Genomic DNA, 15,003 nt, shown 5'->3' on the forward strand with positions numbered 1-15,003 from the left:
GAGCGTAATGAGGGTGAGAAAATGAGAAGGAAGGAGAAGAATGAAGAAGGGAATGAGTAGAGGAGAGAATGGAGTGAGGGTATGAAAGGCAAGAAAAGGAGACTAGAGGAGAAAAAGAGAAGGACATGAGATTGCATTTGAGGTCAGAGGATTGGGGAAGGGTAGAAGAATGCAGGAGAGATGGATGACAGAGATGGAGAGATGGAGGGATGGAGGGATGGAGAGATGGAGGGATGGAGGGATGGAGGGGTAGAGGGTGATATGGAGCTCAAGTAAGGGGAGGAGAGATGTGGAACAGACATGTGGAAAGGAAGAGGCGGAGGAGGAAAAGAGATGAGTTGAGTTTAGAGACTCCTCTCTCTCTCTATCCCTCTCTCTCTCCACTCCTCTCTCTCTTTATCCCTCTGTTTCTCCACTCCTCTCTCTCTCTCTACCCCTTCTCTCTCCACTCCTCTCTCTCTTTATCCCTCTCTGTCTCTCCACTCCTCTTTCTCTCTATCCCTCTCTCTCTCCACTCATCTCTCTTTATCCCTCTCTCTCCACTCCTCTCTCTTTATCCCTCTCTTTCTCCACTCCTCTCTCTTTATCCCTCTCTCTCTCCACTCCTCTCTCTTTATCCCTCTCTCTCTCCACTCCTCTCTCTCTATCCCTATCTCTCTCCACTCCTCTCTCTGTTCATCCCTATCTCTCTCCACATGGTGATTCAAGAGGGACAGGAGGGAGGTTGAAGTTAAAGAGAGCAGTAGAGGACGGACGGGTTGGCGGAGGGAGAGTCTGAGACGAGAGGAGATGGAGATGGTGGAAATTATATTACACTACATAACCAAAAAATCGTACCTTTTGTGAACTGGGGGATGTTTCCCACAGGGATTTCTGGAAATCATATCTACTCTGAGGTCAACGTCCGTGGTGCTAGGGAGATAGCTACGCTTCCCCCGGAGCCTGCACCAGCTAGACCTAGCAACACTGCTACACTTCCTGCTTCGTCAAGGACCACCCCTAACCTCCCTTTGAGGCCACCCCCGAGACACCCCAATCTATTTCCGCGAGCTGACAGCAGTGTGCAGGTATGTTACCACATATCCTGTCAACCCAGACAGGCATTATGTTTCCCACCCACACGTAGGCTGCATAGGTTGGCAGCCCAGGTATAGCAATGGTATGTCAATCATAGACTGCTTTGCTGAAACCTTGAAATTGAGAAGGGTTAAGAAATGAGTTTTGCAAGCTTTGCATTTGTGTGTCTGCACGCGGGCTCAGGTGTGTGTGTGTGCATGTGTTTGTGAGTCTGTGTATATGTGTGTGTGTGTGTGTGTGTGTGTGTGTGTGTGTGTGTGTGTGTGTGTGTATGTGCGTGTGTTTGTGTATATGCGCGTGTTTGTGTGTGTGTGTGTGAATGTGTGGTATGCAAGTTTTTGCTATATGTAGATCCCTTCTTTTGTTTACCCTCTCCTAGAACTTCAGTGGGCCTCCGCTGTCGACCTCTCCATCACGGGCGGGTCACTTCCATGCCAACCCCTCTGGTCGACTTCCTCCCTCTGATCCTTCGGCCATCTATGAGCAGATTCCAGAAAGATCGTCGGGGCCACGACCACCTCTGCCTCCCCTCAACCCCAAACACTGATGCCCTGCCCGCGTTTTTTAAAACCCATGAAGACAAAGTTCAAGTTCAAGTTAATTTTGTTTTATTGGTCTCAGTTATATCATCCTTAAAAATTGTACTGATTCAAACTTCCTTATTAAAACTTATTCTCAGATGTTTCTGGATAAGCAGAGGGGCTTAATATTTTAATGCCACAAAAATATTCCAATTGCAGTACCTAGACTTCTGGTTTAAAGGTCCAGTCCTGGGTTATAATCCAATATGCAGATTCAGCTAATTTCTCCACACAATCCTCAATCCGCTGTTCTGACCAAGCAATACACTATTCCAGTCAATCAAGAACATTGCTTGTGGAGCACTGAAGGTAGGGGTGTATTTGACTGGCTGTTGAGTTCAAATATCAACAGTCATTCTCCAGAATTGAAGATCACACCTTTAATATCAGACGCAATCCTCAAGTAGTTTCATTAAATCTCCAAGCCACAGTCACTTTGGACTGAGTTTACTCAAACTCCTCCCTGTGACCACCTCACACTCCCACTGCTTGCATTTGGACATTTAAATACATTCAAATGTAACTAAGCAATCAGTGAAAGTCCCATGACATGTATGTACATGTAAATACATTTAAACTGAGGAACAACAGGATGACATGTTAGTGGATTGAAATCTAGGCTCCAGGCTTTAGAACCTAAAAATCCCTTGCTGGCGAGCAGTTCACTCATAAACTCTGCATGTGATGACGCCCCCCATAGTTGTGTATGTATGTACTCTTTACCCACAAACCATCAAGGGTGCTCGTTTCACCCACAAAACCCACCCAACCCAGCGTGCACCATTAGCACGTCAGAGGGCACAGCTCAAGCCAAAATGCAGCCTCCACCCACACACACACAGCCCTTTAGACACACACACACACACACAGCCCTTTAGACACACACACACACACAGCCCTTTAGACACACACACACACAGCCCTTTAGACACTCAAACACAGCCCTTTAGACACACAAACACACACACAGCCCTTTAGACACTCAAACACAGCCCTTTAGACACACACACAAACACAGCCCTTTAGACACACAAACAGCCCTTTAGACACACAAACACACACACAGCCCTTTAGACACTCAAACACAGCCCTTTAGACACACACACAAACACAGCCCTTTAGACACACACACATCCACACGCACACACAGACCTTGACACACACACACACACACACCGCCCCACATTTCAACCCTCTATGCATAATTCTGAATCTAAGTAGAGGGGCAGTCGGAGAGCGCGAGGAAATAAACATTTTATCTGAAAGTGTTCTTGGTTCTCAAGATCTCGTCTTGACTTCCACACTTATCCTAAACAGCTTTTCTTAACATTTCAGTCATTGGAATTGCAACCTGGAAATGCTTTGATAACGTTTTAAAACCTTCTGCTGCTTTGTATGAATATCATATGGTCATTCAGATCCTGTCAGCAGCACAGAGGAGCCTGTGTTTGTTGCGTGTTGCCACAATATTTGACTTATTTTTCATTAATTTTAATTTCATTAAATAAAAAATGAGTGCAAAAACATTTGAAGAAATCTTCATTTTTTTATGTTCCTGTAATAATAAATAATACCCAATAGAAAATACAGAAGTCTGTTTTTTTTTTTTATAGGAAAACCCACTTGTTTATTTCCCAACAAAAAAAAAAACACTGTAAGACTGACCCAAGAGAGTGGTCCACAGTACCTCTGACCCCAGTCCTCACTGCTCAAGAGGGTTTCAGACAGATGATTGTGTTTCAGAGTGATAGCAGTGATGTTTGCTGCGACTGGGCATGCCATCAGGCATGTGGCTTTAGGTCACACCTTGATCCAAAATGTATTACAATCCAAACCCCAGAAGGGGGGGAGGGGGGCATTCTTCCAGCATCCACAACAATTACATCATCTTTGAAACAGTTTACCCCCAATATGGGTAATTAAATTATTAGATGAAAAAAAAAAACGGAAAAAAAACACTCAACCCCTTAAAGTCAACCTTAAAGCCCCCCAACCCACCCACCCCAAACCCCCCTTAGCAGTATCCCAACCCCATCCCTCTATGAGTTATGAGTGTGTGCTTTAGTTCTTCTTGGTCTTGGGTGAGTCGTACTTCCTCTTGCTGGAGTACCACAGCAGCAGAGGGATGCCGATGGAGGGCAGAGTCATCACTCCGAACGCAGCCCAGTCCAGCTGGGGAGGGGAGATGGGTAAGATGTATTAGGATTAAAAAGGTGCCCTTACATTTTACTCAACTCCTTTCTTTTCAAAGCCTGTAGGTGTTGACAGATGGGATAATATACACTCCATACCACTCAAATGACTATCTATCTATCTATCAATCAATCTTTCTATCTTTCTATCTATCTATCTATCCATCCATCCATCTAAAGATCTAAATATATATGGAATCAATACCTAGTGCATGACGGTACAATCTCTTTAATAGTCAGTAAACTCCTGGCTGTAAAAGTCACACTTACGAAGTGAGGGGAGAAACGGCGGTCAAACTCTCTCTGGGCCAGGATGCCACCTTGACCGGGGGCGCTGGTATATCCAACCTAGCACACAAACAGACATGGTGGTGAGACCCTGCTATAATGATAATAATAATTCACATTTATATAGCGCTTTTCACAGTTCTCAAAGACACTTTATGGGTCACAATAATAATAATAATAATAATAATAATAATAATGCTCTGGCATCTTCTGTGGCAACCGGCAGGTAAGAACATCTTACTCACCACAACCTGTCCTCCCTCCTGGGCCAGGTAGCTGACGGTAGCGGAGGTGAAGTTGAAGTAGCCGGCCTTAAGAGGACGCAACACAACGGTGTGAGACACATTGCTGGCACTGAAGAAGGCAAGAGTTAAGGACTGTCACGGAGAACCAACACAATCTGAGTGAACACAGTTGAAGCTGGAATCCAAACCTTTTTTTAAAAGCAAGCAGTAGACCAGGTGAAATAGGTCAAATCCTCACTTGCCACGCATACAGAGCAACCAGCAGAATGGCAACCTACATTCAATCTATCCATCAACCTAAGAACTCCTTAGAGAATCCTTAATAGAGTGCCTTCAATTCCATCAAAAGCAAACGCACACTGAACCATTCAGATTTTCTCACCATCCAACATCAAAACCAGAACTAAGAAATAGTACTGATGGCCACCATGGCAGAGTGTTACTTGATCATTTCAATTAGACTATAAAAAAAGACAAGACTAAGAAAAGAACATGGTCAGTGACAGTCTCCTTCTTTGACCACTGCTAATTACCAAAAGCATGCACTGAGTCCCCAAGGAGATGATGAGATTTACATGTGATGGGTCGGTCACTGTTTGCCTAGGGCAGGAGACTGCACAGACAAAGGTAGATACTCTTGGATGATCAAAGTCCACTGTTATCTCTTGACTGGTTAAAGTGATTTCAAACAATAGGTGCAGAAGACTCAGTACAAGGAGTATTGTCCACATATTGATGAAGGGTGTTAGAGCACCATGCATAAGCATCATTTGTAAGGACAATGAGGAGCTTTACAGAGAGGTTTAAGGATACGGTGCAATGCGATCCCATTTCACATTCAGCATTCCAGAGACAATGCCGAAGTCTTCAGGGGGGAAGGAGTCATCCGACAGCTCAACTTCCAAGGCAGCGCTGGAGAGAAGATGAGAAGAGAGAATCGGATTAAATAAAATCATTGGAGCAAAATCTGACCTCTCCAAAGTCACAGTGAGTATAACATGGCACTAATACGCTTCTCACTGCAACGGCTGGCATGTGTTTTGCTACGGTCTGACTTTAGTCACCCCCCTGAGCGTTGAACAGCACAATACCTGGTCCCAACGTTGTAGATGTTGTACTGAAGGGTGAGGTCTCGGCCCTCCACAGCATAACGGTTCAGCAGGGACTTGGAGGCCAACAGACGAGCTCCCTCCTCACCGGCCACCAGAGCCACCAAAGCAACCACAGCAAACACACACAAGGCCCTCATCTGCAATGAAAATAGAAAAGTTCATCATAAGGCTCAGTCTTCCAAAGGGTTTGACAAAAACATTGGGGTAATACTGCTTAAAAAAAAATGTCAGATAGTGTTACAGACAAGATTGAGGATTGCATCGTAGTACTATCAGGAATCTGTGGTATTAAGGCAAGGTTGGCAATATGACCATCTGGAAATTCAAACAATGATTACAAGTGGACAAGTAAATCGCTGGAAACGGCGTCGGTTATTATTCTGAAATCAGGGGTTCATTGCCGATTCGAACCTTTATTGGTCCATTCAGGACCAAAATGAGGCCGTATGGGCCATGTACGCGGTCTAGTATCAGAAATGTAAACACAAGTCCGAAGCTCATCCCCAGATTACTACACAGTAACAACCAGTTTTATACGAATTTGACTGTGATTTGAAACTTTTAGTGCTTGATAAAAACCAACTTCTGCAACTTCAAGTTAGCAGGTTCGCTAACTTACGTTAACGTACCTGATAACTATAACAACCAAAAGCAGCTAAATAACCTAAATCTGTTTAATGAATTGATTTCCAAACAAGATCACTACCACAACATAAACACACAAGACCCGATCTGTGACAAACAAGAAAGTTAATAGTAGGTAGATCAACCGCCTGAAATAAGTCAGTTCAATCGGCTAACTATGCCAGTGGAACGCTTACGTGTACATTCCCTGTCATTCAATTCACACCAACTTCGCGCTATGAAAATGGCTAGAAATATCAACTTAGCATAGATTCAAATAAGCACGTTGAGTTAGAACTACAAGTTAATATGCAAAGATGTGGAGACCTCTCGTCAGTTTTCATTTTACAGCCAATCCTCAATGCATCACGCAAGAATATTACGCTTACGTGTACTTCATTCACTAGCTGATGCTAACGTTACTAACCTAGTTGGTTATTTTGTATGCTTGTCAGACGACCACTACATTAATGTTCATAAAAATGCCACCTTCTGTTACTTGGTTACAACAACACATTGTATATTACTTTTTAAAAATAAAGAAAAGGAAAATAGACACATTTGCCATGCCCAGAAAGACGAAAGCACCTACCTTCTGCTTCTTCCTTCGCGTCAGAAAGAAATATCCTGGGCATGCGCTCTTCGTAGCTTCTTTTTCTTCTTCGGACAATTTCATTCGCTATTTTCCTGCCAGGTAGTACATTACTGCCACCCATGGGAAATAGTTTGTATAAGTCCTCATACACTCTACGGGTTTACATTTTACACAACTTTACACCAAAGTTTTCTCCGTGTCTGTTCGACCCTTGACATAAACATTTTCAAAGACTGTGTGTTGTTGTATATAAGAAAGATTGATTTACAGTTGTAAGTACCAAGTACTTAGTTTTCAAGAACAGATGCATGTTGTTATGTTTGTACATAATTAATACGAATACGCTTGTGAGACGGTCGACATGAAAGCCAGCGGCTACGTTTACTGAACGTGAATCAAAGTAACAACAGGCATGAGCAATCACATAGCTAATCCTAAATCCTAACAGAACTCAGATACTAGAGCGCCATCAAGTGGCTGCTCAAAATACTACACATGTGACAGACCAGCAGATATGGAGTAAGCTATATCAGCAGACATGTGACTTTAATCATGCATATTGTACCATAGGGTCAGACCCATTCTTGTATCTGTTGCCACCCCACTCCTAGTGAACATGTTCTCCCTACGTGTATGTGATTTGTGCATGTTGTGTCTGTGAGTTGTATAAGTTGTAGAAAATTTATAAGCTAATGGATGTCCTAAAATTTCCCTCGGGATTAATACAATATCCATCTATCTATTATTAACTCCCAAAGGACAATTGCAGTGTTCCAGCATCAGGAACACACATAACTTACACTGAAACAGAAACTGAGGTAGGTAAAAACACAAATGTATTAACAAATGTATACATATACAAACTGCTATACTATATAATTAAATATTAAATGTACATCATGCATGGCCACTCAGATGAAAAGCCTACTCTCCTGGCACAGGGAGTCATACATTGCTACTGAGCAGGAATTACTTCATGTAGCGGTCCTTAATGGATTATAAATGCGATATCATTCTAAGTATCGCCACGCATTGTATCTGTTGATCAGAGCAAAGACCCTGCTATATAAAGTAAGTCTCTGTGTAGGTGCAATGGTGTGTTGGGGCCAGGCAATAACTTCAGCACTTAAATATACAAGCTCATCTGAAATGGTAGTTGTTGATTCCTACCTCTGGGGCAGTCTTTCCATTCCTTCCTGAAGGCTTTAGGTTGACTTTGACTCATAGACTTTGACAAATAGAATAATGAAACTAATGGATCCACATATGTTCAGAAGTGCCTGGGCGTGCACCTTTCACCTTTCATCTTTCACCTTTCACCTTTGTGTTCCTGGAGAAGAGAACAAAGAGGAGCAAAGAGGGAAGCATCAGAGAACAATTGAAGGAAATAGAGATAGTGTTCCACATTGGTACAGTACCAAATAGAGTCATAAATAATACACTGTCAAAAATACATCGCTATTGCTGTTCTTGCATTTCTATATCCTGGGTTAGACAAAAGGTGGATCAGGTTCGCCCACTTAAAGAAACTCTTAACAAACAGGAAAACATGAGTTTCTTTGGATGATGTTTGGGATGCCAGATCTTCTCATATTTACTGAAACACTTTCCCACTTCCTTACGCAAATGATGACAAAGTACTATGTGTCCTTCCTGTTTGTGAAACAACCTTGACTGTGTCTCAGTCAGGTCATTATCTCAGTACTGAGGATCTGTATAAATACTGATCAATTCAGATGTTGCCCAGTGTCACTCTGTCTTGTCCAAGGAGAACACAGCCATGGCTCTGTATCTCGCTGTCCTTCTGCTGTCTCTGATTGGTGGAGCACACACGGAGGCCCCGCCCAACTGCTTGGCTGGTGTCCCTGGTAACCCCGGACACAATGGGCACAATGGCAGGGATGGGAAAGATGGGAGTGAGGGAGTCCCAGGACTCAAGGGGGACAGAGGAGAACCAGGTTTGTGTGTGAGTTTGTCTGCTCAACCTGGAAACAGTCTGAGACGGTTTTTACTACATTAGAGAGTACCTAATAGTACATTAAATAGTACTTAACTCGCTCTCACAGTAGTTACATTCCTGCTCTTTTTTTATTTCTTATGTAAAATAGTATCTATTATTACTAAGTCTCTATTGCCTGTAGCTTGATTGTTCTCTCCTTTGTACGTCGCTCTGGATAAAAGCGTCTACTAAATGACTAAATGTAAATGTAAAGACTAACCAGCTTTCTGATATGATACACGGGTGAGCCGCTTGAGTGTAACGTGCTTCATGTGTTCTTATCTGCAGGGGTGCCAGTCCCAGGGCCTCCAGGCAAGATGGGTCCTGCTGGGCCACCTGGTCTTAAAGGAGAGAAGGGGGAAATGGGTACGCCAGGTAAGGAGTGTTATGATGAAGTTTGTTTCTACATGTGTGTATCAGTCTACTTTTACAAGCAGTTTGCAGTTATCTGTGTGAATTTTGGCACTGGAGGCTTTACATGAACTTTCTGTGTTTTTCCAGTAGAGTCAGTAAAAACTGATCCTTTGACCAAGTCCTTGCAGGCAGATGTCCAGACTTTGAGATCCAGGTTGTCTCTTATAGAGAAAGGTAAGAAGAAATCATACTTTTTAAAGGTATGCTAGTTCTTGGTTTCCTCTGTCTTTACTGGGATGCCAAGTAGGGTTGGGCGATATTACGGTATATACCATGCAACGGTAGAAATGTGTCTACCGGTAGAGATTTGGCAATACCGTTTCAACCGTGGGAGTCTTGTTAGGTCTGCGTTTACTCGACCGGTAGGCTTCTCGCTTTCCGCTTTGACATGATTTGGATCTGGTCTGAAGTTGCTTTCGCTATGACTGGGGAGTCTGTGGTTTGTGCACGTTGTAATGTACGTGGAAATGTAGGATCCAGATGCTCGACTCGGAGACAAAGATGCAGAATACCAACTTTTACTGAACGGGTTCTGTACACGGTAAGACAGTCCAGATACAAACAAACAAATCCAATCAGGGGTGGGCAGCGGGGATCGTCGTTTATCCAGTCCAGGGTCGTCACACAGGTAGTTGTTTGTAGAGGCAGAGGTACCGGCAAGGAGGAGGCAATCACAGAGTCGAGTAAACAGTCCAGGGTCGTTATCCAGGTAGAGGGTTGTGGAGGCAAATGCAAACACGGAGTCGATTACACAGTCGATTGTCGTTAACGCTAGAACATCGGAGAACATGGGAAATCGCTGGGACGCTGGAAACACGGGGGAAACAAAGACGAACTGGCAACGAGACACAGGAACACACAGACTGAATACACTAGGTGTTGAGGAACAGGTGCAAACAATCAGGGAGGGGCAGACAATCAACAAGGTGGAGCACACACAAGGCAGGGAGTGAGGAGTCTGAAACGAGAGGAGAGATGAGTAAACAATCACAACACAGAACATAAGAATAAACGATATATATCAGCCAACTTAACTCTAGTATACAGGACTGGATGTAACACACGTCTCTTCAGTTCCATGCCCTTATAAGGAGCTGGCGGGGTGTTTCTGTATAAAAATTAAAGTGCACGAGAACGGGCGTTCAATTTAAGAATTAATGCGCAGCTACGGACACTTTTGGGGTTTAAGCAGGGGCGGACTGGGGGGGGGGAGTGGCCCGGGAGTTACTGTCAGACCGGCCCAGTCAGTACACAGCGTGTTGCCCAGTCAGTACACGGCGCACTGTCCAGTCAGTACACGGCGCGCTGCCCAGTCAGTACACGGCGCGCTGCCCAGTCAGTACACGGCGCGCTGTCCAGTCAGTACACGGCGCGCTGCCCAGTCAGTACACGGCGCGCTGTCCAGTCAGTACACGGCGCGCTGCCCACTCAATGCATCACACGTATCGACCAGTCAGTGGCCTACTTGGAAAAATACTCATATACTTAACATTATTTTGGATGATTACAAAGTAATTACATCATATATGTTTGTTTTTTAATAATATTTGGATCCAACAATTTGCCTGGATGGACACATGGAATAAAATGATACCATATTGTATTGTATTGCATATTGTAACACTCCAAGGTAGGTATAGTTTGCTAGATGAATATGCTTAACTCTGGGCTAGTATCAGATGGTTATACTGTACGTACGGTATAACTACAAAGCCTTAAGGAATATGTCAAAGTCACTGTCATCTTCAGCCTACATGAGTGGTAAATAGGGATTATTATGTAAGTATGTTAAACCATTGACACAACACTATCAGCAAACTATGGTAGTATTTAGTATTAGTGCCCCAGGTGAAAAAAAAACTACACTTAAGTACATTACATTTAAGTGTACTAAGTATACTTTTTTGTACTTAACTTTCCACTATTGGTTAGTACACTCAAAGTGTAGATAAAATATATTAGATAAATATACTTTAAATACATGTGCTGAATTGAAATACACTATTTACTTAGGTGTACATTGTACCCTGGGTCTTATCTTGGCTCTGGGGCCCCTGGATGCTGCTTCTAGCAGCAGAATCATCAATCTAGATAACATATTAACATTGTTTACAATGTAAGTGTTGTGTGTAACACGGTGATTTTAGCATAACAAGCTAGCTGGTTAACTTAAGTTATTAGAAATGATAAGATTTCCCTCTTTACAACTACCACCATGGATAGCTTGCTCATCGATTGTAAGCAAGTAACTACGGCTAACATGTTAAATAGATAATCTCAATGATGACAACAGCGCCAGCTTGCTTATTTTACCAGATCATAACGGTCTCAATTTTGGACATTTATCTACCTAACGTTAGCTACGCTAGCTTGTAGGGAACGTTACCTCATCTGTGAAAAGCAAGCTAACATTGACCAAGTCAACAACTTACCTTCTTATCACTGTCAACAGTCGGTGGTTTCCCAAATAAATCAGAGATTTTTGCATATTTTGATGCACCTTCCTCCAGACATCTTTTTTTTTTCTCCCTGCCACCTTTGCGTTTTGGTGCCGATGACATGCTCTCACTCTCAAAAACAACTTTGTCTGCTAGCGAGTGATGCAAGTGTTGAGTAGGTAAGGCAAGGCAACTTTTTAAAATGTATTTATTTATGGAAGTCAATGTGCTTTACATACACAATAACAGGAAAGGCCACAAATAATTAAAATAAATTAAATAAAATGTAGGCTAGAGTGATTGACATTTAATAACACAAAACAAAGTTAGACTGAGGGAAGAGATTAGATGAGTAAAGCTTTCTTTTGAACGCTGATGTTTTAGGGCATTCATGAAAGTTTTCTCATGTGGGATTCGTTTTGAATTTAGACCAGAATATCAGAACGCGAAATAACAGCCATACATTTGTACCCAGAGTTTTCAATCAGGCTAGGGCTGACTGCACACTTCACTACGGTTGCGTGCCCTGGCTGGGCGTGTATGTATGCAAATACAAATATAAGAATCCTCATCCTCAATCCGCACAGCTGAGAACACTTTGGCTGTGTAAGAACCCATTTTCGGGCGTTCATTAATAAGGTGGAGATCTTTTCTTACGTTAAACTTCCGAAGTCCGTAAGAACACACTTCAGAAGATTTTCGAAAAATAGGCACCATGAGTGTGAATACAGATTGCGAGGAGGAGAATAAAATTCAGTCAGTGCTACCACTACAGCAAAGTTCTTAGAGCAAACTATACGTGTTCTGTGTAAAAGGGAATCTGACAATTAGACCGGAGATCAAAGGGGTGGGCCAGTAGGACAAAACGGTGAGTCGGTATTTTGGACAATCCCAACCCCGTCGGCCCACCGGGGATTCCCCCGGTATCCCCGATGGCCAGTCCGCCCCTGGGTTTAAGAACACATTTCCAGGTGTTCATGAATCCGGCAGAGATCTTTTCTATGTTGGTCTTTCGAAGTCTGTAAGAATATATTTTAAAAGACACTTAAGAACATGTTCGAGAATGAGGCCCATTGTTTCTAAAAAGGGTGCGACTTCTGTTGTGTGGACATTGTTTGGATTTAGGAAATCCGACACCGAACAGAAAACTATATTATGCAAACAGTGTCGCACGACGGTCATAGCTGACGAGTAATGGCGTTTACCACTTCAAAACGAAGCATGCAAGGCAGTACTATGAAAGCCAAAAGATGCGTGGCGCATCCAAAAACGAAAGCAAAAGAAGCACCTCAGAGTCAGAAGAGTTTGGAAGAGTCTTTTGCCAGAGGCACTCTGTATGACAAAGTGTTGTCTTATGTGAGGCAGTTGTTTTGTTTGTATGGAAGTTCCAAATAAAAGAAGAAAATAATCGAGTGTGATGATGAAGTACGATATGGTTATTTTGAACCATTTCTAAATTGAATTTACAGAACAATTACTATACCGTGATATATACAGTAACCGTGATATAAAAGCACACATACCGTGATAGAAGATGTTGGCCATATCGCCCACCCCTAACAGGTATGCTTTCTTATTCACAGCTACAAGTTTCCGCATTTTCAGGAAGGTGGGAATGAAGTACTATGTGTCTGAGGGGTGGGAAGACACGTTTGATTCTGGTCGGGAGCTCTGTAGAAATGCTGGAGGTGATCTTGCTTTGCCAAAAAGTGAAGAGGAGAACAAAGGTCTTGTGAAGATGTTGTCAGATTTAAAGGGAACTATGGGATGGATTAGGGCAAACGACATGACGACTGAAGGGACCTTTCTGGATGGGTATGGGGGCAGACTGAGTTTCAAAAAATGGAAACAGGGAGAGCCCAATAATTATGGTGGTGCGGAGGACTGTGGTATGATCCAGAAAGAGACAGGCTTGTGGAATGACGTTTCCTGTGATAGAAAATATCACATAGTATGCGAAATTGACAAATAAGACAATATTTCACCAAGACCAAGATGAGACCAAGGCCTTGGACTTTGATATGAAGACTTGTCTTGAGATAAAGACTGGTCTTGAGAATCACATCCCTGTCTGTCATAAAGCATAACAGTGGGTTCTGTTTATCCTGACTGTAATTATAATCAAACCATATACTAAGAAGTGATTTATGCTAAGCCATCTACTCTATGTTCATTTCTGAAGTACATTAAAAGTATTTACAAAATGCATGAACTTTGTTGTATTTCATTACAATTGTTTGTTTAATAACAAACTATTAGTAGTCCATAATACTAACAATTTATAAATGAGCTATTACTGTTAGCATTGCCAAAGCTTTATATGTACTGACGAGGACAATAGCCCAGCTGTATATGTCTTGACTATATGTACTGTAGGTCCACTAACCTACTGGGGCCAGGCATGGCAATGGCATTGGTGGATTCCAACTGAGAAACAGCCTGTCCTTTTCTTGAAGAGGGATCAGGTTTGTTACAAAATCAATAAATCCACACATGTGTAAATATGTATTTGTGTGAGTATGTGTATGGCTGTTGTCCCTGGCAACCCTGGACACAATGGGCACCCAGGCAGAGATGGCAGGGATGGAAAAGATGGGAAGGAGAGAGAGATCCTACACTGCAAAAATTCAGCTTTTAAAAACAAGAAAAAAAGCAATAAAATATATTACTTAAAATAAGTAGAATGGTCTACCAACAGAACAGGACATTTTGACTTACCAAGATTTTTTTTCAATAACCCAAATATATCTTAAAACTAGTGTGGCCAGATTAAAGACAAGTACATTTGTCTTGATTCTGACTTTGACTTTCCTTTTGGTAAGATGAAAAATTGGCTTGATTTAAGATATTTCATCTTACTAAGATTTCAATTTTTGCAGTGTTGTGAAAGATATGCTAGTTCTTATTTTCTTCTGTCTGGGCAGAGTCAGGGATTGAACCCAGGACTGGATTGATTGTTTGTTCCACTGTGCAATGAGGGACCCAAGTGGGACACAGAGGGAGTCAAAGGCATTTATTCTTAAATCCAGACTTAGTCAAAAAGCTCACAAGCTCCAGTTAGTAACAAAAGACTAACAAAGCACTGAGGAACTAGTTTTACTCACCAACGAAACACAGAACCACAGTAAAGATATCCACAAAAGACCAGGTATAAATGCACCAGGTAATTAATCACATGATATATTGATGATGAATTACAGGTGAGTGCAGAAAATGGTGGGTAAAGAAATACAGAGCACATGGTACACAGAGCTAAAGGAGTTCCTGTAGCAACATTTTCCTATTTTTTCCTTTCTCCAAGTACTTACACTTAAATGAAGAACACTTTTCAAGAGCACTCGTCCCCGCCCCCCCCTAATTCCCAGTGTGGTTTTCATGGCTACCCCTACCTGCCTTAGGTCATCAGATGGACGCTACCCCTACCTGACTTAAGTCTTC

The 15,003-nt window shown here is 42.5% G+C and overlaps 3 protein-coding genes across 3 annotated transcripts in view; 2 read left to right on the forward strand and 1 right to left on the reverse strand.

The window, feature by feature from the left end:
• si:ch73-109i22.2 (SH2 domain-containing protein 2A) overlaps positions 1-2,545 on the forward strand; it is a 9,286-nt gene extending 6,741 nt beyond the window's left edge. The window contains exons 7-9 of the mRNA XM_031586693.2: positions 1-13; positions 868-1,067; positions 1,457-2,545. The exon at positions 1-13 is cut by the window's left edge and continues 339 nt beyond it. Of these exons, the coding sequence (XP_031442553.1) occupies positions 1-13; positions 868-1,067; positions 1,457-1,624 (381 nt within the window). The 3' untranslated portion in view covers positions 1,625-2,545. The remainder of the gene's footprint in view (positions 14-867; positions 1,068-1,456) is intronic.
• Positions 2,546-3,255: 710 nt separating this feature from the next.
• Positions 3,256-6,821, reverse strand: ssr2 (signal sequence receptor, beta). The gene is made up of 6 exons (XM_012833346.2): positions 6,712-6,821; positions 5,475-5,632; positions 5,197-5,295; positions 4,384-4,492; positions 4,121-4,198; positions 3,256-3,830 (listed from the first exon to the last, which is right to left on the reverse strand). Exons 1-6 carry the CDS (start codon positions 6,793-6,795, stop codon positions 3,720-3,722), a joined length of 639 nt encoding a protein of 212 aa, XP_012688800.2. The 5' UTR covers positions 6,796-6,821; the 3' UTR covers positions 3,256-3,719.
• A 1,617-nt stretch (positions 6,822-8,438) lies between these two features.
• On the forward strand, positions 8,439-13,769 carry LOC116224979 (mannose-binding protein A-like). The gene is made up of 4 exons (XM_031586127.2): positions 8,439-8,672; positions 9,002-9,088; positions 9,215-9,301; positions 13,149-13,769. The coding sequence occupies exons 1-4, from the start codon at positions 8,495-8,497 to the stop codon at positions 13,535-13,537; spliced, it is 741 nt and encodes a 246-aa protein (XP_031441987.1). The 5' UTR covers positions 8,439-8,494; the 3' UTR covers positions 13,538-13,769.
• The last annotated feature ends 1,234 nt before the right edge of the window (positions 13,770-15,003 follow it).

The sequence above is a fragment of the Clupea harengus genome, chromosome 19 (assembly GCF_900700415.2).
Source record: "Clupea harengus chromosome 19, Ch_v2.0.2, whole genome shotgun sequence".
Lineage (NCBI taxonomy): Eukaryota > Metazoa > Chordata > Actinopteri > Clupeiformes > Clupeidae > Clupea > Clupea harengus.

Coding starts and splice junctions, on each gene's coding strand:
- ssr2 (XM_012833346.2), bottom strand. CDS start 6,795: ATGAAATTGTCCGAAGAAGAAAAAGAAGCTACGAAGAGCGCATGCCCA. Junction 5,296..5,474: donor ATCTACAACGTTGGGACCAG/GTATTGTGCTGT, acceptor TCTTCTCTCCAG/CGCTGCCTTGGAAGTTGAGC. Junction 4,493..5,196: donor AAATGGGATCGCATTGCACC/GTATCCTTAAAC, acceptor TGCCTTCTTCAG/TGCCAGCAATGTGTCTCACA.
- LOC116224979 (XM_031586127.2), top strand. CDS start 8,495: ATGGCTCTGTATCTCGCTGTCCTTCTGCTGTCTCTGATTGGTGGAGCA. Junction 9,089..9,214: donor GGGGGAAATGGGTACGCCAG/GTAAGGAGTGTT, acceptor GTGTTTTTCCAG/TAGAGTCAGTAAAAACTGAT. Junction 9,302..13,148: donor GTTGTCTCTTATAGAGAAAG/GTAAGAAGAAAT, acceptor TCTTATTCACAG/CTACAAGTTTCCGCATTTTC.